This window comes from Pristis pectinata, chromosome 26 (assembly GCF_009764475.1).
Source record: "Pristis pectinata isolate sPriPec2 chromosome 26, sPriPec2.1.pri, whole genome shotgun sequence".
NCBI lineage: Eukaryota > Metazoa > Chordata > Chondrichthyes > Rhinopristiformes > Pristidae > Pristis > Pristis pectinata.
The window spans coordinates 32,587,362-32,609,078 of NC_067430.1; the positions used below are offsets into that span (position 1 = coordinate 32,587,362).

General features: G+C 46.0%; 1 protein-coding gene across 1 annotated transcript in view; it reads right to left on the bottom strand.

Annotated features, from left to right (window-relative positions):
• Nucleotides 1–21,717, bottom strand: part of LOC127583254 (protein polyglycylase TTLL10-like) — a 45,763-nt gene that overhangs the window by 23,238 nt on the left and 808 nt on the right. Inside the window, exons 2-4 of the mRNA XM_052039022.1 lie at nucleotides 16,454–16,539; nucleotides 13,898–14,069; nucleotides 7,207–7,378 (exon numbers count right to left, since the gene is read on the bottom strand). Coding sequence (XP_051894982.1) covers nucleotides 7,207–7,378; nucleotides 13,898–14,069; nucleotides 16,454–16,539 — 430 coding nt within the window. The remainder of the gene's footprint in view (nucleotides 1–7,206; nucleotides 7,379–13,897; nucleotides 14,070–16,453; nucleotides 16,540–21,717) is intronic.

The window sequence follows — 21,717 nt, forward strand, 5'->3', positions numbered from 1 at the left end:
GTCGAGGATGATGGTCTTCGTTTTGTTGATCAGAAGTAGCCCACAGAGCGAAGACGCCTGTGCGTGTATATGGTTAACGTGTACTTGATGTTGCACTGCAAAAAGCACACAATACTTCACAAATCAACCAACTGATTCCAGTGGCATGGAAACCATGACGATTGGAGCTGATGGATTTGTTGCAGCCTTCATCCTCCTTCACAGCCGTTGAGTTCGAAATAATCTTGTCCGCCTGTTCCACCATTGAGGTCTTGGTTGGATTGTTCTTTGTCAGGGACCTCACCATCGACCTTACTGCCATGGGTTACCCGACCAGGAGCACAGCTCCAGACAGCATCACTCTCGGGATCTCAGGACCACACAAGCTTCTCCACCACGACAAGTTGACAATCCACGGAGAAGCCATTGAGAGTATGCCACTGACCATGATGCTGCACTGAGCATCCCCAAAGAGTTAACAGTATCATGGACCATGTGCAGGCAGATGGGGTTGTCCTGCAACCAACTCAACATCTGCATGCTCCTCCAGTTCCAGACTTCTGTGCATTCTCCATTTCCTTCACTCCACACTGGACAATTATGCCTTCAGCTGCTGTAGCCTGAAGCTTGGAAGTCCCTCCCCGAACTCTTTGCCTTTGTCCTGTTCTCTTTTTCCCATATTTCAGGTATTTCTTAAACCATACCTCCTTGATCAAGTTTTAAGTCATCTAACCTCTCTTTATATGGCTTGGTTTCAAAGTAGATCTGATTATACACTTGTGAAACATCTTGGATTGATTTTTCTACATTAAGATCCCTCCAGTTTGTGGTGTTGCTGATGGAATACTGCATGGCAGTCGACCCTTAAACTCAAGCAGCTCATCGCTGGTAGATCATTTGAATGCAATTGAAGTTGGAAAACCCACTTCTTATCCACATCCCACTTTGAGCACAATCCCTGGTACAGCAGAATCAACCAGGTTTTACAGAAAACTGCTCAGATTGTATATCACTTGTGGTCCAGACATAAAATGAAAATGACTTTCTGTGCACATAATAAGTAAAAAATAACATTCACAAAGATATTTTTAGAATTATTCCACATGCATCAGAGAAATTAAAACTGAAATATTCATTCCAACTGGATTCAACACTGAGCGTTACAAGGCTCACAGAAACCTGAGGTCACGAGCATCAACTCTGCCTGGACAAACAGCCTCACAGATATTTGGTTAATGGGAAATAATATTAAAATATTGGATATTTATTTTATTGCAGCAAAAATAATTTGAGCGTTCTTAATAATGTGTGAAGACACAGTCACAGAGGCCTTATGATAGCCTGTGAAGCAGAGAAAAGTAGACTCAGAATGAACATACAGGGTCAGGTGCTGGAGTTTGGGAAGGCTGTTGACAGGTGCTGAGGTGGGTATTTTTAGCCTCTCTCTGGGGTTGCTGGATAATTGACACAGTGCTAATGAACACCTGCCTTGAATTCAGCTGGGCGGCTCCGGTCTCACCTGCACAGCTCCCTGTGCACTGGAAAGATACACGCACAAACAGCAAAGAAATACACAGAAGACTCTCAATAATTCCAGTCCAATGATTCACACAAAATAATGAAATGCTATATACATCCTTGCAGACTTTGTATTCTTTTTATCTCAATAATTGGTTTGGGGATTTAGCCCATTTTTGATGCAGTTTTGTTGTTTTAACTTTCCGATAATCACAGAGTGTTATTGATGTCAGAAGAACAAAGGAAATAGGAGTAGGGATAGGTCTTTGACCTTGGCACCTAAGACTCAACATGCCACCCTGGTCATGGTCACAGGAACGTTCGCCTGTCCCCTATTCTCTCACCACTCCCTTTCTGTTTAGCTGAGTCACATGCTGCCTGCTCTGATCACGCATATCTGAGGAGCCATCATCCTCACCAGATTCCAAAAGGGATGAGGGCTGCCTTGACTAAGTTCGAGGTTGGGTGAGCAGCTGTGATGTCCCAGTATGAAATGACCAGCTGCCCTCTGATTTTAATCTGAATATTGATTGGATGAACCAAACTGGCAAGGGTATCATAGAAGAAGAATTTGTGGAATGTGTCTGGGATCGATTTCAGAGCAGTGTATTGCAGAGCCTACCTGGGAACGGGCTGTTTTAGATTTGGTCTCACGTAATAAGGAAGGGTTATTGAGGGATCTTGTGGTTAAAGATCCCCTAGGGGGTAGTGAGCATAATATGTTAGAATTCCAAAAGTAGTTTGAGGATGAGCACCACGGGTCTGTAACCAGTGACTTCTGTTTAAATAAAGGCAATTATTAAAGTGTGAGGGAGGAGTTATCTGGGTAGACAAGGCAAGAGACAGGTCAGTAGATGAACAGTGGCAGATATTGAAACAGCTGGTCTATAATGCTCAGCAAGGGTTTATCTCAATCAAAAAGAGGGATTCCATGAGAAAGAGGAACGATCCGTGATTAACAAAGGAGGTCAAGGATAACTTTGCATGTAGTTAAGAACAAAGAGAAAAAGTTTCTATGGATACATAAATAGGAAGAGGGGGACTAAGGTAAATGTGGAGCCTCTGGAGAACGAGGCTAGTGAACTAATAGCAGCAAAGAAATGGCAGTTATGCTAGTACATTTTTTTCACCAGACTTCACTGTGGAAGACATTGCTAACATCCCTATATCATACGGGCTAATTGCAAATAATATGGTAGAACTTACAAAAATCCGAATTACAAGGGATAAAGTATTGGAGAAACTCAGGGTGCTAAAGGCAGACAAGTCACCAGGACTCGATGGACTGCAAGCTGGAATTCTTTCCTGAACTCTTTGAGGATGTAATAGGGAGAGTTGATAGAGAGGAAGACACAAGAGATCGCAGATATTGGAATCTGGAGCAACAAAGAATCTGCTGGAGGAAGTCAGTGGGTTCAGCAGCATCTATGGGAGGAAAGGAATTGTCAACATTTCATGTCGAAACCCTAGTCAGAATCAAAATCAGGTTTATTGTCACTGACATATGTCATGAAATTTGTTGTTTTGCAGCAGCAGTACAGTGCAAGACATTAAGGGTCCTTAATGATGGATGCCGCATTCTTGAGGCACCGCCTCTTGAAGATGCCCTCGATGGTAGGGAGGGTTGTGCCCATGATGGAGCTAGCTGAGTCTACAACCCACTGCAGCCTCTTTTGATCCTGTACATTGGAACCTCCGTACCTGGTGATGAAGCAACCAGTCAGAATGCTCTCCACCGTACATCTGTAGAAATTTGCAAGAGCCTTTGGTGACATACCAAATCTCCTCAAATTCCTAATGAAGTAGAGCTGCTGGTGTGCCTTCTTCATGATTGAATCAATGTGTTGGGATCAGGACAGATCATCTGAAATGTTGATGCCCAGGAACTTGAAGCTGCTCACCCTTTCCACATCTGACCCTTCAATGAGGACCAGTGCGTGTTCTCTGGATTTCCTGAAGTCCACAATCAATTCCTTGGTCTTGCTGACTCTAGTGCAGGGTTTTCTGCACTGAGTTCTTCCAGAAGATTGTTTGTTGATAGAGAGGGACCTGTAGATGTGTATTTAGATTTCCAAAAGACATTTGACAAGGCGCCACATAAGAGGCTGGTGCATAAAGTAGAAGCCCAAGCTATCGAAGGAAGTGTCTTAGAATGGATTGAAAACTGCTTGTCTCATAGAAAAACAGAGAGTTGGAATAGATCAGGTTTCAGATCTCTTGGTGGGAGAGCATTTTGGAGATAGTGACCATAACACCTTGACTTTCACCATAACCTTGGAGAGGGATAAAAGCAGACATTATGGGAAAGTACTTAACTGGGGGAGGGGTAATTATGATGCCATTAGGCAGGAACTTGGGAGCGTAACTTGGGAACAGATGTTCTTGGGGAAGTGCACAGCGGAAATGTGGAGGTTGTTTAAGGAACACCAGTCCTGGGGCTCTGGATAGGTTTGTCCCATTGAGGCAGGGTAAGGATAGTAGAGTGAAGGAACCGTGGTTGACACGAGATGTAGGATATCTTGTCAAGAAGAAGAAAGAAGCTTACCTGAGGTTTAGAAAACATGGATCAGACAGGGGTCTGGAGAGTTACAAGGTAGCCAGGAGGGAGCTTAAGGATGGACTTAGGAGAGCTAGAAGGGGACATGAGGTCCTTGGTGGGGAGGATCAAGGAAAACCCCAAGGTGTTCTACACGTAGGTGAAGAATAAGAGAATGACGAGCGTTAGGACCGATCGGGGATAAAAGAGGAAACGTGCCTGGAGTCAGAAGAGGTGGGGGAGGTCCTTAATGAATACTTTGCTTCAGTATTCACCAGTGAGAGAGACCTTGACATTTGTGAGGATGGCATACGACAGATGGCTATCCTTGGGCATGTCGACGTGAGGGAAGAAGATGTGCTGGAACTATTGAAAAACATTAGGGTAGATAAGTCACCGGGACCGGATGGGATATAGCCAAGGTTATTTCGGGAAGTGGGGGAAGAGATTGCTGCACCTTTGGTGATGATCTTTACGTCCTCACTGGCCACAGGAGTAGTGTCAGATGATTGGAGGGTGGCAAATGTTGTTCCTTTGTTTAAGAAAGGGAGTAGGGATAACCCTGGGTATTCCAGACCAGTGAGTCTTACTTCAGTGGTGGGCAAGTTACTGGAGAAGATTCTTAGAGACAGGATTTATGGGCATTTAGAGAAGCGTAGGCTGAATAGGGACAGTCAGCATGGCTTTGTGAGGGCCAGGTCGTGCCTCACAAGCCTGATTGAATTCTTTGAGAATGTAACAAAGCACGTTGATGAAGGTAGAGCAGTGGATGTGGTGTACATGGATTTTAGCAAGACGTTTGATAAGGTTCCTCATGGAAGGATTATTCAGAAAGTTAGGAGGCATTGGATCCAGGGAAACTTGGCTTGCCCACAGAAGACAGAGGGTGGTGATAGATGGAACGTATTCTACCTGGAGGTCAGTGACCACTGGTGTTCAGCTGGGCTCTGTTCTGGGACCCTGCTCTTTGTGATTTTCATAAATGACTTGGATGAGGATGTGGAAGGGTGGGTTGGTAAGTTTGCTGATGATACAACGGTTGGTAGTGTTGTGGATAGTGTAGAAGGTTGCTGTAGAGTACAACAGGAGATTGATAGAATGCAGAGCTGGGCTGAGAAGTGGCAGATAGAGTTCAATCTGGATAAGTGTGAAGTGATACACTTTGGGAGATCGAATTTGAAGGCAGAATACAAGGTTAATGACAGGGCTCTTAGCAGTGTGGAGGAACAGAGGGATCTTGGGGTCCACACCCATAGATCCCTCAAGGTTGCCACGCAGATCAATAGGGTTGTTAAGAAGGCATATGGAGTGTTGGCCTTCATTAGTCAGGGTTTTGAGTTCAAGAGTCATGAGGTGATGTTGCAGCTTTATAGAACTCTGGTCAGACCACACTTGGAGTATTGTGTTCAGTTCTGGTTGCCTCATTATAGGAAGGATGTGGCAGCTTTAGAGAGGGTGCAGAGGAGATTTACCAGAATGTTGCCTGGATTGGAGAGCATGTCTTATGAGGATAGGGTGTGCGAGTTTGGGCTTTTCTCTTTGGAGCAAAGGAGGATGAGAGGTGACTTGATAGAGGTGTACAAGATGATAAGAGGCATAGATTGAGTGGACAGTCAGAGACTGTTTCCCAGGGCGATAATGGCTAACACGAGGGGACATAATTTTAAGGTGATTGGAGGAAGGTATAAGGAGTGGTGGGTGCATGGAACCTACTGCTGGCAGAGGTCGTGGGGGCAGATGCACTAGGGACATTTAAGAGACTCTTAGATAGAGACATGAATGATAGAAGGATAGGGGGCTCTGTGGGAGGGAGGGGTTAGAAAGAGCAGGATAAAATGTTGGCACAACCTTGTGGGTCAAAGGGCCTGTACTGTGCTGTAATGTTCTATGTTCTATGTTCTACATGAGAAAACAACAAGATGCTGGAGGAACTCAGCAGGCCAGGCAGCATCTGTGGAGAAAAGCAGGCGGTCGATGTTTCGGGTCAGGACCCTTTTTCAGGACTGAAGATAGGAAAAGGGGAAGCCCAATATATAGGAGAGAAAAGCAGAGCAGTGATAGGTGGACAAAAGAGGTGAGGCGAGGTGGGCACAAGGTGGAGGTAGGTAGATGCAGGTAAGAGACACTGATAGACGGGTGCGGGGGAGGTGGGGAGAACAGATCCATTGGGGGATGAGTCAAAGGGGTGGAGGCAGGTGGCATGGGGGGAGGGGAGGAAAAGGTGAGAGAGAAAAAGGAAAAAAATGGTGAGGAGAAAAATGAGAGAGATAGGCTTGGAAAGGGAAGAAAAAAAGATGCAAGGTGGAGGGTGGGGGGCGATTGGTTTACTTAAAGTGGGAGAATTTGATTTTCATGCCATTAGGCTGTAAGGTCCCAAGAAAGAAAATGAGTTGTTGTTCCTCCAGGTGGACTTCTTCTGGCAAAGGAGGAGGTCGAGGACAGACATATCGGTGATAGTGTGGGAGGGGCAGTTGAAGTGACGGGCAACGGGGAGATGCAGGTCAAGGTTACGGACAGCGTGCAGTTGTTCTGCGAAACGTTCATCTAGTCTGTTTGGTCTTGCCAATGGAGAGGAAGCAACATTTGGAGCACCAAATGCAGTAGATGATATTAAGGGAAGTGCAGGTGAATCTCTGCCTCACCTGAAAGGACAGTTTGGGTCCCTGGATGGAGGTGATGGAGGTGGTGTAGGGGCAGGTGTTACACCTATGGCAGAGGCAGTGGAAAGTCCCCGGATGGGAGCAGGATGAGTGGAGAGGGAGGAATGAACTAGGGAGTCGTGGAGGGTGTACAATGGGACAAATGATTAGGAGCTCAAGCGTGTAATGGAATGTGAATGTAACAAGTAGATTGTACAAAATACGGAATCTGTAGCAGGACAAGTATGTGAGGGGCAGATTGTATAACTGACAGTGAGTTACATATGGAGTCGGTAACTGGGCAAGTGTGTAATTATGTAAAAGGCAGTGTCTATAAACATCTGAATGTTTAATGGACTGAATGTGTTGAGTGGGTTAAGTGTGCCATGGGTAGCATATGTAACACATGACCAGTACCATATCACACTCTTGTGTTTTCAGGCTGGAGTTGATCTGAACTCCATTCCTGTGGAACTCCAAAAACCTGCAGCTACAGGACTGAAAGGAGAAGGCATTGACTCATACTTCGTTTACCTGATTGGTCAGGTGATCCGTCAGGTCATCAGAATTTGGACTGTATTCATTACAGGTCAGTTTGGCATAACCATGGCGAAAGAAAGTCACATAGGGTGAGGTGCAGGCAATCAGGAAATAGGAGCGGACATCAAACTTCCTGCCCTCCAGGAGTAAGGGCTCATCCACATATCTGTTTGAGTAAAAGACAAAGGCATTTCAGTAAACTGGGTTTCTCAAAATCAAGGCTTTTATCTGAATGTCAGGTTTTCTTGATTACTCCATCAGTGGAGAGCTTCACCTCTGTCACAAAATTACACCCGGTACAACAGGTAGGGATTCCTTCTCCTGTTTCCCCAAGTTTTCTACTCTTTTTCTGTGTGTTTTCCCTTGAGGGTTAAGGTTTGGGTTAGAGGCCATCAGGTCGATCCAAGAATTGGACTCAAACCTTTGAAAGTTTTCTCTCAAACCCAAAAGTAATTTTTAAAAATTAACTCCCAGATTCTGTGGTTTGGAATTTAATGTTTCAGGATGGGAACCCCTATCAGGATAATGGACAGAATGAATTAGGACTGAGGGTGTAACACTTAACTCTAAGGTTTTTCTGTGTGTTTTCCCTTTTTCTCTTGAAACTCAGAAAATCCAATTAAAATAAGAAACTAAAACCAAAAAGTGCTGGAAACACTCAGCAGATCATTCAGCGTCTGTGGAGGGAGAAGCAGTATCAACGACTCATCTGCGTTTTAAACCATAGAACCATAGAACAATACAGCACAATACAGGCCCTTCGGCCCACCATGTTGTGCCGACCTTTAAACCACGCCTAAGACTAACTAACCCCTTCCTCCCACATATCCCCCAATTTTAAATTCTTCTGAATTTTAAATTTCTTTACTAAGTGAGGGAGTGGGATTGATGGTTACAGGCATCAACTTGATGGCCAATGATCTCCTTCTGTGTCAAAACAAAACATGACCCCTGATATTTTTCAGGTTCCCAGCATCTGCATTTTTTAGTTTTTCGACTCCTTTAAAAGTATAAAAAAATAATTCAGTCATCTTGTGTTTTGTTTTTGAAGAATTATCTAAGTGAAAACTACAATGATGACACTTTTTCAATCTTTCTCACATCAGTTCTGCACCTCACTCCAACAAACTTCCCACATTGGAGCTAATCTTCAGAAATAATGGGGAAGTGTTTATCCTACAGTGACCATGCTCCAGAACCAAGTCCTCCCAAATCTCAGTACTCAAGGTGCAGTGTGCAGATGACACTTGCTTACGAGTCTGCTCAGAGGCCGAACACCAAGTCAACATCAATTTGCTCATTGAAGAATATGAAATTATGAACCTTACACTCAACATCCATAAGGGAAAGTCCTCTACCAACCTGCCCCCACTATACAATGCTACTTTCCAAGTATAAACCCTGGAAAACATGGACCATTCTTTGTATCTCAGGACTCAGCTCTCAGTGAAGGCATGGATCAATGATGAAATTCACCTGTCCCTTCAAGGTACCAGCACAGACTTTGGTCAATTGAGGGAAAGGGGTGATTGAAGCCTTAGTCCTGCCACAAAACTCATGGTTCATCAGACGGCACTCATCACCACCCTCCTATGTGCTTCTGAAAGCTGGACTACCTACAGCAGGTATTGAAAGAACATTGGAAGGACAGAATTAACAAGGTCTCTACAAAATCATCCAAGTACATGGGAAGGATAAGCAAATGAACATCAGTGTCTTCTTCCAGGTCAACATCCTCATCACATAGTCGCTTCTGTTGGGTAGGCCATGTCATTTGCTTGCCTAACAGTGGACTCCTGAAATGGATACTCTGTTGGGTTCTGGTGTTAGGCAAATGAATCTGGGAAAAGATTATCAGTCAGGCAGAGGAAAACATTCGAGGATGTGCTCAAAGCTTGGGAATCCCAGGCCCATGGCCACTGAAAGTTGAGCGGGAACATTTGTGATGGCATTGAGAATGTCAGAATTGTGCATCAGGAACCCACAGAAGCCCAGAATAAAAGGCAGAAGGTGTGGACCCCTTGACAAACTACCAACATAGCCCATCGGACCTCTCCTGCTCCATCTGTGGTGAAGCCTGCAGTTCCCAAATGGGCCTCATCAGTCAGCTCAGAACTCACAAAACTGGAGTGAAACCAAGAAACCAGAGGAAATGATGAAAGTTGGATCTATCCTATCCAATAAAACCATGGATATTCACCAGAAACTGATCAGTCTGTGTTGTCCATTAGCTTTCTGAAGCAGCATAAAAGCATAACTGTGGAGATGCAGAACTAATCCCACAATCCAGTCTCCACCTTGAGGTTGTACGGTTCTCTGCTTTCAATGTCTCTCTACATTTCCCTTAAAAGATGTGGTGGTCTGATCTGTAATTACCCTCTGTAGAAAAAGTTACATTGCCAGTGTTGGGATTCAAAGCTTACTGACAGAGGGGAACAGTATATTGAGATTTTCAAAAGGTATTCAACAAAGTACCATATCAAAGGTTGTTACACAAAATAGGGACTCATAGTTATCGGGTAATATATTAAACAAAGGATTGATTAACGGACAGAAAATGGAGAGTAGGAATGAATAGATTGCTTTCAGGCTGACAAGCTATAATCAGTGGGGTTCCACAGAGAAAAGCACCGGACCTTCAGCTATTAATCATGAATCACAGAATCAAGGTACCATAGAATCATAAGGTCATACAGTACAGAAACAGGCCCTTCAGCCCATCATGTTATGCTGACCATCAAGTACCGATCTACACTAATCTCATTTACTAGTACTTGGCCTATATCCTTCTATGCCTTGATGCTTCAGGAGCTTGTCCAGATGCTTCTTAAATGTTGTGAGAGTGCCTGCCTCCATCACTCCTCAGACAGTGCAACATGTACAGTATGTGTTACTCATTATACATGACACATATACTGATGATGCAGAAATAGATAGGAAAATAAGTTATGAGAAGGATACTCAGGGTTTGCACAAAAAATATAAACAGAGAGATGGAGCATAATGTGGAGGAATGCATGGTTATTCACATCAGTAGAAAGAACAGAAAAGCAGAATAGTTTTAAAAATGGTAAATATGTTACTATGCAGGTAGATCAAGGGATAAGGGAGACTTATGGAATTGGAATCGGTTTATTATTGTCACTTCCACCAAGGTACGGTGAAAAACTTGTCTTGCATACCGTTCATACAGATTAATTCATTACACAGTGCACTGAGGTAGTACAAGGGTAAACAATACAGAATGCAGAATAAAGTGCCACAGTTACAGAGGAAGTGCAGTGCAGGTAGGCAATAAGGTGCAAGGCCATAATGAAGTAGATTGTGAGGTCAAGAGTCCATTTTATCCTAAATCCATTTTTTTGTGGCCAGTTGAACTTTATTGTGACGGGGTTAGATCACAAGAATAATGAAGCTTTGCTACAAATGCAAATGGCTTTGGTAAAACCATACCTAGAGTATCATGTACAGATTTTGATCTCTTGTCTCAGGAAGGAAAGGAATGGAATCAGAACGTTCTTACAGCATTAAAGGTGGCCATTCAGCCATCCAACCTATCCTGGCTTCTTGTGGAGCAATCTCCTTGGTTCAGTTGTCCTACTCATTTCCCCTAGCCCAACAAATCACACTTCCCTGTGCATATCCAATTCCATTCTGAAGGCCCTAATTGATTCTGTATCCACCACCCCCACAGGCACTGAGTTCCAGATAATCACCACTCTCTGCAAAAGTGTTTTTCCTCACAATGCTCTTGCATCTTTTGTGCAGAGTTTTAAATCTATGCTCTCAGATCCTTAAACTTTCAGTTAATTGGAAAAGCTTCCGTACTTATTCCATCAAAACCAGTCATAGAACATAGAACAGTACAGCACAGCAAAGGGCCCTTCGGTCCACAATGTTGTGCTGATCCAATTATATTAGTAATAAAATGCCCAACTAAACTAATCCCTTCTGCCTACACGATGTCCATATCCTTCCATTTCCCTCACATTCATGTGCCTATCTAAGAGTTTATTGAATGTCCCTATCGTATTTGCCTCCACCCCCGCCCCAGGCAGCGCATTCCAGGCACCCACCACTTTCTGTGTATAAAATTTGCCCCACACATCCTTTGAACTTTCCCCCTCTCAACTTAAATGCATGCCCTCTGGTATTAAACATTTCAACCCTGGGGAAAAGATACTGGTTGTCTCCTCCATCTATGCCTCTCATAATCTTATAAACCTCTATCAGATCTCCCCTAAGCCTCCGCTGCTCCAGAGAGAACTACATAAGTTTGTCCAACCTCTCCTCATAGCACATGCCCTCTAATCCAGGCAGCATCCTGGTAAACTTCTTCTGCACCCTCTTCAAAGCCCCCACATCCTTCCCATAATGTGGCGACCAGAACTGAATGCAATACTCCATTTGTGGCCTAACTAAAGTTTTATAAAGCTGCAGCATAACTTCCTGACTCTTGAACTTGGTGCCTCGACTAATGAAGGCAAGCCTGCCGTATGCCTTCTTTACCGCCCTATCAACCTGTGTAGCCACTTTTAAGAAGCTATGAACTTGAAGCCCAAGATCCCTCTGCTCATCAACACTGTTGAGGGTCTTGCCATTAACAGCGCACTGTCTCTTTACATTTGATCTCCCAAGGTGCAACACTTCACATTTGGCCGGGTAAAACTCCATCTGCCATTTCTCCACCCATATCTGCAACTGATCTATATCCTGCTGTATCCTTTGCCAGACTTCTAGGCTATCCACAACACCACCAATCTTCATATCATCTGCAAATTTACTAACCCACTCATGTACATTTTCATCAAGGTCATTTATATACATCACAAACAGCAGAGGTTCTGGTACAGATCCCTGAGGAACACCACTAGTCACAGGCCTCCAGCTAGAATAAGTCCCATTGACCACGACTCTCTGTCTACTACAGGCAAGCCAGTCCTGAATCCAAATGGCCAATTCACCGTGGATACCATGCATCTTAATCTTCCAGGTGAGCCTCCCATGAGGGACCTTCTCAAACATCTTACTAAAATCCATGTAGACAACATCCACGGCATGTTCACCTCCAGCAAATCTCTCAGCTTCCTTCACTCCAAGGAGAACAGCATCTCCAGTCTAACCTTGGAGCTGAAATTCCTGATCCCTGGAACCATTCCAGTAAACTTTTCTGAACCCTCTTTCTTGAAGTCTTGATACTTTTATCTATTGTGGCCTCATGGGTGTTTGTACAGCTTTAACAAAACCTTTGTACTCCATGCCTCTATTTATGAAGCCTTTGATATCACACATTATCATCCACTCTCTCAACGTAACCTGCCACCTTCAGGAATTTATCCCAATGTATGTTCAGGTGTCTCTGCTACTGCACACTGTTTAGAACTGTGCCAATTAGTTTACAATGCCCCTCATTCTTTTTGCTGAAGCGCACCACTTGCCCACTCTACCAGCACAGCTCTGCCCCATTGCTTGTTATTATTCTACTTAATAATTAGTTTGGTTGTGTAATTAAGGGTTATACATTAATATTTGGGGTCTTCACTGTAGGAGAGTGGAAATGGCTTCAGCCCAACGTATGCAGGTACAGCCAGGCAGGTGTGTTTTCTTCACAGAGGTCAATTGCTGTTTTTCCTAGCAACTGATTGTGTATCATTACAAAACGTTGTGGAAATTGAGGAAGTAATTGAGAGTTTATGGAGCCTTCCTGATAACCGGTTAAAGAAGTAATGTAACTTTTATCAGTTGTTAGAGAGTTTATTACTGACTGCTCAGAGCATCCTCTGGATTTGCAGGCATCAGTGGAGGGAAAGAGAGAGAGAGAGGAGGAACACAACTGAAACTGGAAACAGAGGGTGGTGATAGAAGGACGCATTTCTGTTTGGAAGTCTGAGGCCAGTGGTGTATTCAGGGATGGTGCTGTGACCTTTGCTGTCTGCGACATATATTAATAACTTGGCCAGTCACCAGCCTAAACTCTTCTTTAATCTACTTTTCCCACATGATAATTTAATCCATGCCAAATAAAGTTTAGCTGTATCATTTGCCATAAATCATCTTCAACTAACAGATCAGAGCACATTCTAACTTAACAGTTGTACTAATGCAAATAGAATTCAGCCTTTGCAAGTTCCCTTTCCCTTTCACAGGTTTCCCCGTCATCAGGTTTGGGATGTTTCCACCACTTGTAAACCTTGCACTCCTTGGAAGAAGTTTGCATTGAAAGGAATGAATGAGCATTCTCTGGTATTAAGTATCTGCCCTAGAGATGGAGATACCCCAATCACTTCTCCTCCTTAAGAAAGTCATTGATTTGTTCAACATGGAAACAGGCCCTTCAGCCCAACATGTCCATGCCAACCAAGGTGCCTGCCTGAGCTGGTCCCGTTTTCCCACACTTGGCTCATATCCCTCAGAACCTTTTCTATCTATGCAACTGTCCAAATGTTTTTTAAATGTTGTTATTGCACCCGCCTCTACCACTTCCTCTGGCAACTCATTCCATATACCTACTACCCTCTATGTGAAAAACTTGCCCTTCAGATCCCCTTTAAATCTTTCCTCTCTCACTTTAAACCAAGTCCTGTAAGCCATATTGTGATAATATGGTCAAAGATGGTACTTATTGTGTTAATCCAGGCAAGTAAACTGCAATTTTAATTGTACTTTTAATTATCCTTCCCATCACCTTTGTACGATTCTATTAATAGGAGAATTGTAGAAACACATTCTGATGTAGGGATTCTCTTCCACACTTTCCAATTTTTCACAAAATGCTTTTACATCATCATGAGTCTTCAAGAGGAAGATTCCTTTTCCCTGGGATGACTCAGCAGGTTTGGATATCCAAATCTGGCCTTCTACATAGAGAAACAAGAGTGAACAAAACTCAGAACTAATGTTCCCCAATCAGTGTGAGAACAAACAACTGAATGCAGTTCCCATTTGAGTCAGTATGTGCCATCAAATGAGATTCAGACACATCCCAGGACATTGTAATGCTGGCCTAGGTTTAATGACTCGAGACACATGGAAACTGTCTACCAAGCTGGAGAAGGTGAATTCACTAAGTGCATTAGTGTTCCTGACCTGGTTAGGGAATCAGGTAAGGCTCCCATGCCTAATCATACCTAGGGACACAAGGAATGACATCCTCACCTCAGTTCAGCATAGGCAAGACACTAAGTTTCCTGGGAACATATGAGACTTCTCTTGCAATCAAGATCTTTATGGATCAGGAAATTGCAAGATGATGCAGTAACCTCAGAGGCCAATCAAAGGCTGGGCAGCGGCCCTTGATGAGGCTGTAAAACCAGGTATTGGCTTACAAAACACTCACTTTCTTTTCACAGAAGCTAATGATCCAGACCTTGAAATGATGAGTAGACATACATGGGCAATTTTCTTGAGGGAGGTTATAAAATAGTTGTAAGGCCATATTATCCCTTGCAACGGGTCCATGTTTGTTTTAGAAAATATCACAAGTACTTAAAAAATGAGGAGACATTGTTGGGACAGATGAAGTCAGTCCAAAAATAGGTTCTCATTGTGTTTATCTTCTACCTACAAACATGTTCAGCAAGAAGAAATTTCTCTTGCCGATGTTTGCTTTGTGACTGGAGAGCAGAAGGATGCTTGATGTTCAAGATACTTGTGTGGACTTGGAATTGTTCAGCTGATAGTCTATATCCAAAGTTAAATGGATTGTCTTTAAATGCTAACTCTGTCACTTCACCAGCAGGAATAAAAAGGCTACAGAATTTTCTCCAGGGAGCAAGTAGCTGTAGTATTGAACAATTAAACAGTTCAGTCTGATTTCATAGTGCTCTAATGTAATATCTGGAGCACATCTGAATTGTGATTGGCTTTTCTGATACTTCAATCATCTTTTTCTGACCAATTTGTACCATACCACCACTTTAGCTTAAGTTGCTATTTACTGTAGTGAATTTTTATTGTACATACTGCACATCCATATTCAGAAGCTTCCCCTGAGATTTCTGAAACACCGTTCTAACATCTGGCACACCTACCAGCAACTTATAAGGCCTTCAAATATGAGTGAGCAGCATTTTATCCAAAATATGTTGGACAAGACAGCAGAACTTTAGAGGTGGATCAGCATCCTTATCCCTAGTGGGTAGTATCTGTCTAAGCAGATTCAGATGCAGTCAGGATTTGGACAGTAGACCTAGAGAGGAGGCATGCTGCCCCACTAAACAAAGAGTCTACTCAGTAGGCTAAATTCATTTAGGATGTAAATCATATCACCCATGCTAAGGATGGGACTTTGGAAGATTGGCTAACAATGATTATATTTTTATCAAAAGCATCATTCAGCTATTGAAGTTCATTTCAGAGATTATAGCTACCAAATTTACTCTTTCCTGAAAAAAAACTCCTCTATCTGTGCTTTAAATATTAGAGAAAATGCAACTTCATGCTCAGCTGTTAACTTTGGCCATAAGTGTCCACCATGAGACTTTGTCCTTTTCAATATCATTCAAACCAAGGAGAACAAAATCCTTTTGCTCAATCAATGCCACCCACAATTCTACATGTTCTTTCAATAGCTGGGATTCACTATAGCAGTTCCTCAGATACAGGTCACCAGAGGGGGAACACCAGATGTCGAAGAAGTAGATATGAGCGGTGTCTACTTCTGCCTGAGTCAATGTTTTTGCCTGATCGAATGATTGTAATTTTAGTTTGATAGTCACTTGCATAGCTGACTGGTCTTCTAATGCCATGCTTCTGGCACCCGAGGGTCCCCAGTCTGAATCAATTCCAGAATATCTCAGGGCATTACTCCAGCCAAGAAAGTTAGGTAAATGAGATAGGGAGCCAATGCTATCAAATCAAATGCATTGCTAAAGAGTTGAAGGAAGGGCTTGATCAAAGGGGGTGGCACGGTAGCCTAGCGGTTAGCACGACACTATTACAGCGCCAGCGATCGGGGTTTGATTCCCGTCGCTGTCTGTAAGGAGTTTGTACGTTCTCCTGTGTCTGTGTGGGTTTCCTCTGGGTGCTCCGGTTTCCTCCCACATTGCAAAGACGTATGGGTAGGTTAATTGGGTGGAAAATGGGCAGCGCGGACTCGTTGGGTCAGAAGGGACTGTTACCACGCTGTAAATAAAATTTAATTTAAAAATTTAAAAAGGGAGGCAATGCCTTCTTCTGAACTAGAAGCTCAATGGAGAGAGGAAAGAAATAGCTATTCAGCATCTTAGAAGAAACATCTTGCCTTGGAAAATTCGGTAGAAAGCGTGACGTTCACTTTTTATATCCATTCGGTACGTCTCAGGGTAAAATTCTTCCAGTTTCATGAATCTAGAAAACACAATCATGACAAGTGAGCCTAGACCTGCGCTGCACTCAGTATCAATTCTCTGTAGCTGCAACAGATCTCAGTCACACTGCAGCCGTAATGGGTACAGTCTTAGAAGACGATGGACCAATTGCTAGTAAATGGGATTAGAATAGATGGACACTGAATGGTCAGCAGAGACCTGGTGGGCAGAAGGGCTGTATGACTATAACTCTCTGATGATGACACAATGCAACTGCCATGGGTACAGTCTGAAGGACACACTGCAAGTGCAGCTGGTACAAGTATACTCATAAACTTGTTTTAATACCGGGCCCTGCTGTGTCAATTTTGTTATTTCCACAGCTGTTACTGGAAAATCCTCTACTGTCTGCAGGGTATATATTGCCTTTTCTATATTTGTATCAGAATTTTCTTCAGGCAATCTTCATAAATCACCCCCTACAACACTTGGTTTGGATCCTGACAGTCAGTATCAAACATACTGCAACAGAAGTACAGCCCACCACTTAACTGCGTGCACTTCAGAGTTGTGTTCCAGGATGGGTCTAGAGTCAGTGACCCACATGAGTGACATATCCAACAAAAAGTGGAACTTTGTCATTCCAAACATTATTGCCAGTTCTTTCTTTCCCATCTGAGCATTGATCTTCTTGCTCTTTGTTACTTTACATGAAATTTGATTTTCAATTGCTTAAAGCTGTTAAAAACATCATTATGGGATCAAATGTTGAAGCATACACTTTTTATCATGGATCTGCACAATTAGCAGAGAAAGGTTAAATGTGGAACCAAAGGCACGTTCTGTCCTCAGTAGGAAAAGTTGCCTGATTTTGAAACCACCTTCGTATGAACTGTGGAGATAAAGGATCAAATACATTTACTTGAGCAGAACTACAGAAAGTTAATTTTAATAAAAACTATAGCCACTCACCATCCGGTCAGGCAAACCGGCTCGGCAGTCGGGTCGCGCGGCGTCGGAGCGACGAGGCCCAAGATGGTGGCGGGCCTCGTCTTTCCCGAGCGACGGGGAGAACCCGCACACGGGAAAGACTTGATGACGTAGTACTTACGTCATTGCTGGTTGCATTGGGCGGGAACAGTCTCTCTTAAGAGGCCCGCGTAAGGCGGGAAAATAAACCAGTTCTTGTTTGACAATCCAACGACTAGCATCTTGTTTTACTTCGCGGTAGCAGCCGCTATATTGGTGACCCCGACGGTCCAAACGGATTTTGGACCCGCGCAATGGATGACAACGCAGCAGCCAACGCAGTGGCCCTCAAGCTGCCCGCCTTTTGGACACTTCGGCCCAGCGTCTGGTTTGACCAGGCCGAAGCGCAATTCCACCTTCGGCAGATCACCTCCAACTCCACGAAGTACTACCATGTGGTTAGCTCTCTGGACCAAGAGACAGCCACCCAGGTCGGAGACTTCATCCAGTCGCCTCCGGAGGAAAATAAGTACCCGGCTTTCAAAGACCTTTTGATTCGGACCTTCGGCCTCTCCCGTCGTGAGCACGCTGCCCGCCTGCTTCATCTGGACGGCCTGGGTGACAGATCCCCATCTGCCCTAATGAATGAGATGCTGGCATTGGCCGAGGGACACAAGCCATGCCTGATGTTCGAACAGGCCTTCCTCGAACAGCTCCCTGATGACATCCACTTGTTGTTAGCTGACGCCGACTTCAGCAACCCCCGTGAGGTAGCCGCCCAGGCAGATGTCCTGTGGAAGGCCAAATGCGAGAGCGGTTCATCCGTCGGCCAAATCACCAGGCCGCGAGCCAACGCCCGCCTCGCCCAGTCCCAGCTGTGTTTCTACCATCAGAGGTGGGGTGCGGAGGCCCGTCGATGCCGCCCACCCTGCAAGTTTCAGGGAAACGCCAGGGCCAGCCGCCGCTGATGGCTACGGCGGCTGACTGCTGACAGAGCCTCCTATTCGTTCAGGACAAGAAATCTGGACGGCGTTTCCTCGTTGATACTGGAGTGGAGGTCAGTATTTTGCACCCGACCGGCCGCTACACTCATAATAGGCCACCAGGTCCTGTACTCAATGCCGCCAACGGTACAACGATACGGTCTTTTGGCACTCGTACACTTTAATTGCAATTCGGCGGCAGCCGTTTTACCTGGACCTTTACCCTTGCCACCGTCGCCCGACCACTCCTAGGAGCCGATTTCCTTCGGGCCCACAACCTGTTAGTCGACCTGCGAGGGAAGCGGTTAGTCCACTCTAGCATTCCAGACCTATCCCCTGGGAGAAATCAGCCTACCAGCCCCGCGCCTGGACTCCATTTCCCTTTCTGGTGACGATTTCACCAAGCTCCTAGCTGAATTCTCATCAATTTTGGCACCTCCATTTACAAATTTTAGGCCCAAACATGGGGTACGACACCACATCATTACTACAGGGCCACCCCTTCATGCCTGAGCACGACGATTACCTCCAGACAAGCTCTGCCTGGCAAAGGAAGAGTTCCGTCACATGGAGGAGCTGGGGATTGTTCGCAGGTCAGACAGCCCCTGGGCCTCCCCCCTGCACATGGTCCCCAAAGCCACCGGAGGGTGGAGGCCCTGCGGCGACTACCGCAGGCTGAATGACGCCACCACCCCGGACCGCTATCCCATCCCTCACATCCAGGACTTCGCAGCGAACTTACATGGGGCCCGCATCTTTTCCAAAGTGGACCTCGTTCGGGGATACCACCAAATCCCGGTCCATCCGGATGACGTCCCCAAAACTGCGATCATCACCCCATTCGGCCTGTTCGAATTCCTTCGAATGCCGTTCGGCCTTAAGAATGCCGCGCAGACCTTCCAGCGGCTGATGGACGCGGTAGGCTGAGACCTGGACTTCGTGTTCATTTACTTAGATGACATACTGATTGCCAGCCGTAACCACCAAGAACACCTTTCCCACCTCCGCCAGCTGTATTCCCGTCTCCGTGATTTCAGCCTCACAATCAACCCGTCCAAGTGCCAATTCGGACTTGACTCTATCATTTTCCTCGGCCACAAAATCACCAGCGACGGGGCAACACCCCTACCCGCCAAGGTAGACGCTATCCGCCATTTTGCCCGCCCCGACACGGTCAAGGGCTTGCAGGAATTCCTTGGGATGGTCAACTTTTACCATCGGTTCATCCCTGCAGCAGCCCGTATCATGCTCCCTCTGTTCTCGCTGATGGCTGGTAAGGGCAAGGACATCACCTGGACTGAAGAGGCTGCGGCTGCCTTCGTTAAGGCCAAAGATGCCCTGGCAGATGCCACGATGCTTGTACACCCTAGGACAGACGTCCCAACCGCCCTCACGGTAGACGCGTCCAACACCACGGTGGGTGGGATACTGGAACAGCTAATCGAAGGCTGCTGGCAACCCTTGGCATTTTTCAGCAAGCACCTTAGACCACCCGAACTGAAATACAGCGCTTTTGATCGGGAACTTCTAGCACTGTATCTGGCGGTCCGGCATTTCCGATACTTTCTAGAAGGCAGGCCTTTCACTGCTTTCACCGATCATAAGCCTTTGTCCTTTGCCTTCTCCAAAGTCTCCGATCCCTGGTCAGCTCGTCAGCAGAGACATTTATCCTACATTTCCGAATTCACAACAGATATCCAACATGTCTCCGGAAAGGATAATGTCGTTGCTGATGCACTTTCCAGACCGACCATCCACAACCTGTCCTTGGGTGTCGACTACACGGCCCTAGCTGATGCACAGCAAGCCGACGACGAGCTGCCCAGCTACAGAACCGCAGTCTCGGGCCTGCAGCTTCGAGATTTCTTGGTTGGTCCAGGTCAGCAGACCCTACTTTGCGAAATCGCGACAGGTCAGCCCCGCCCTATAGTCCCTGCAGCCTGGCGGAGACGCGCTTTCGACTCGGTACACGGGTTGGCACACCCATCCATCAGATCAACTGTCCAACTGGTCGCCAGCAAGTTTGTCTGGCATGGCCTGCGCAAACAGGTCAGTGAGTGGGCCAGGACTTGTCCGCACTGCCAGACATTGAAAATCCAACGACACACCAAAGTCCCGCCACAACAGTTCGAGCCTACCCGTAGAAGGTTCGACCACATACATGTCGACCTCGTGGGCCCTCTGCCGGTTTCAAGAGGAGCCCGGTACCTCCTTAGCATCGTGGACCGGTTCACGAGGTAGCCAGAGGCAACCCCCCTGACTGACATCACGACTGATTCCTGCGCCCAGGTGCTGCTCACAACTTGGGTCTCACGTTTTGGTGTTCCGGCCCACATCACTTCAGACAGAGGCACCCAATTCACTTCCAGTCTCTGGGCTGCATTAGCGAACCTGCTAGGGACGCAGCTGCACACCACCACGGCCTGCCACCCTCAATCAAACGGGTTGGTGGAACGTTTTCACCGCCATCTGAAATCGGCCTTGATGGCCCGCGTGAAGGGTCCTAACTGGGTTGACGAGCTGCCTTGGGTCCAGCTCGGCATGCGCACTGCCCCCAAAGAAGACCTCCGCGCTTCGTCAGCTGAGCTTGTGTACGGGGCGCCCCTAGTTGTCCCAGGGGATTTCATACCCGCCCTTCGAGACCAAGGGGAACAACCCCCAGCAGTCCTACAAAGACTGCGCGAAAAGCTTGGCAACTTGGCCCTGATTCCCACCTCACGGCACGGTCAAGCCCCATCCTGCCAGCCCAAAGAACTACGAGACTGTAAGTTTGTTTTCGTTCGCAGGGGCACACCTCGGGCGCCGTTGCAACGACCATATGAGGGACCGTTCCAAGTCGTAAGGAATAATGGATCCACCTTTATTTTGGACGTTGGAGGCAGGGAACGGGTTTTCACGATGGACCGCCTCAAACCGGCCCATTTAGATCTGCAACAACCGGTCGAGGTTTCAACGCCGCGACGCAGAGGCTGGCCCCCTAAGCAGTGGCTGGCACAGCCCGCGGACCTTGGGGACTGTATCGCCGGTTCTGGGGGGGGTTGTGTATCGACTCACCGTCCGGTCAGGCGAACCGGCTTGGCAGTTGGGTCACGCGGCGTCGGAGCGACGAGGCCCAAGATGGCGGCGGGCCTCAACTTTCCCGAGCGACGGGGAGAACCCGCGCGCGGGAAAGACTTGATGACGTAGTACTTACGTCATTGCCGGTTGCATTGGGCGGGAACAGTCTCCCTTAAACGGCCTGCGCAAGGCGGGAAAATAAACCAGTT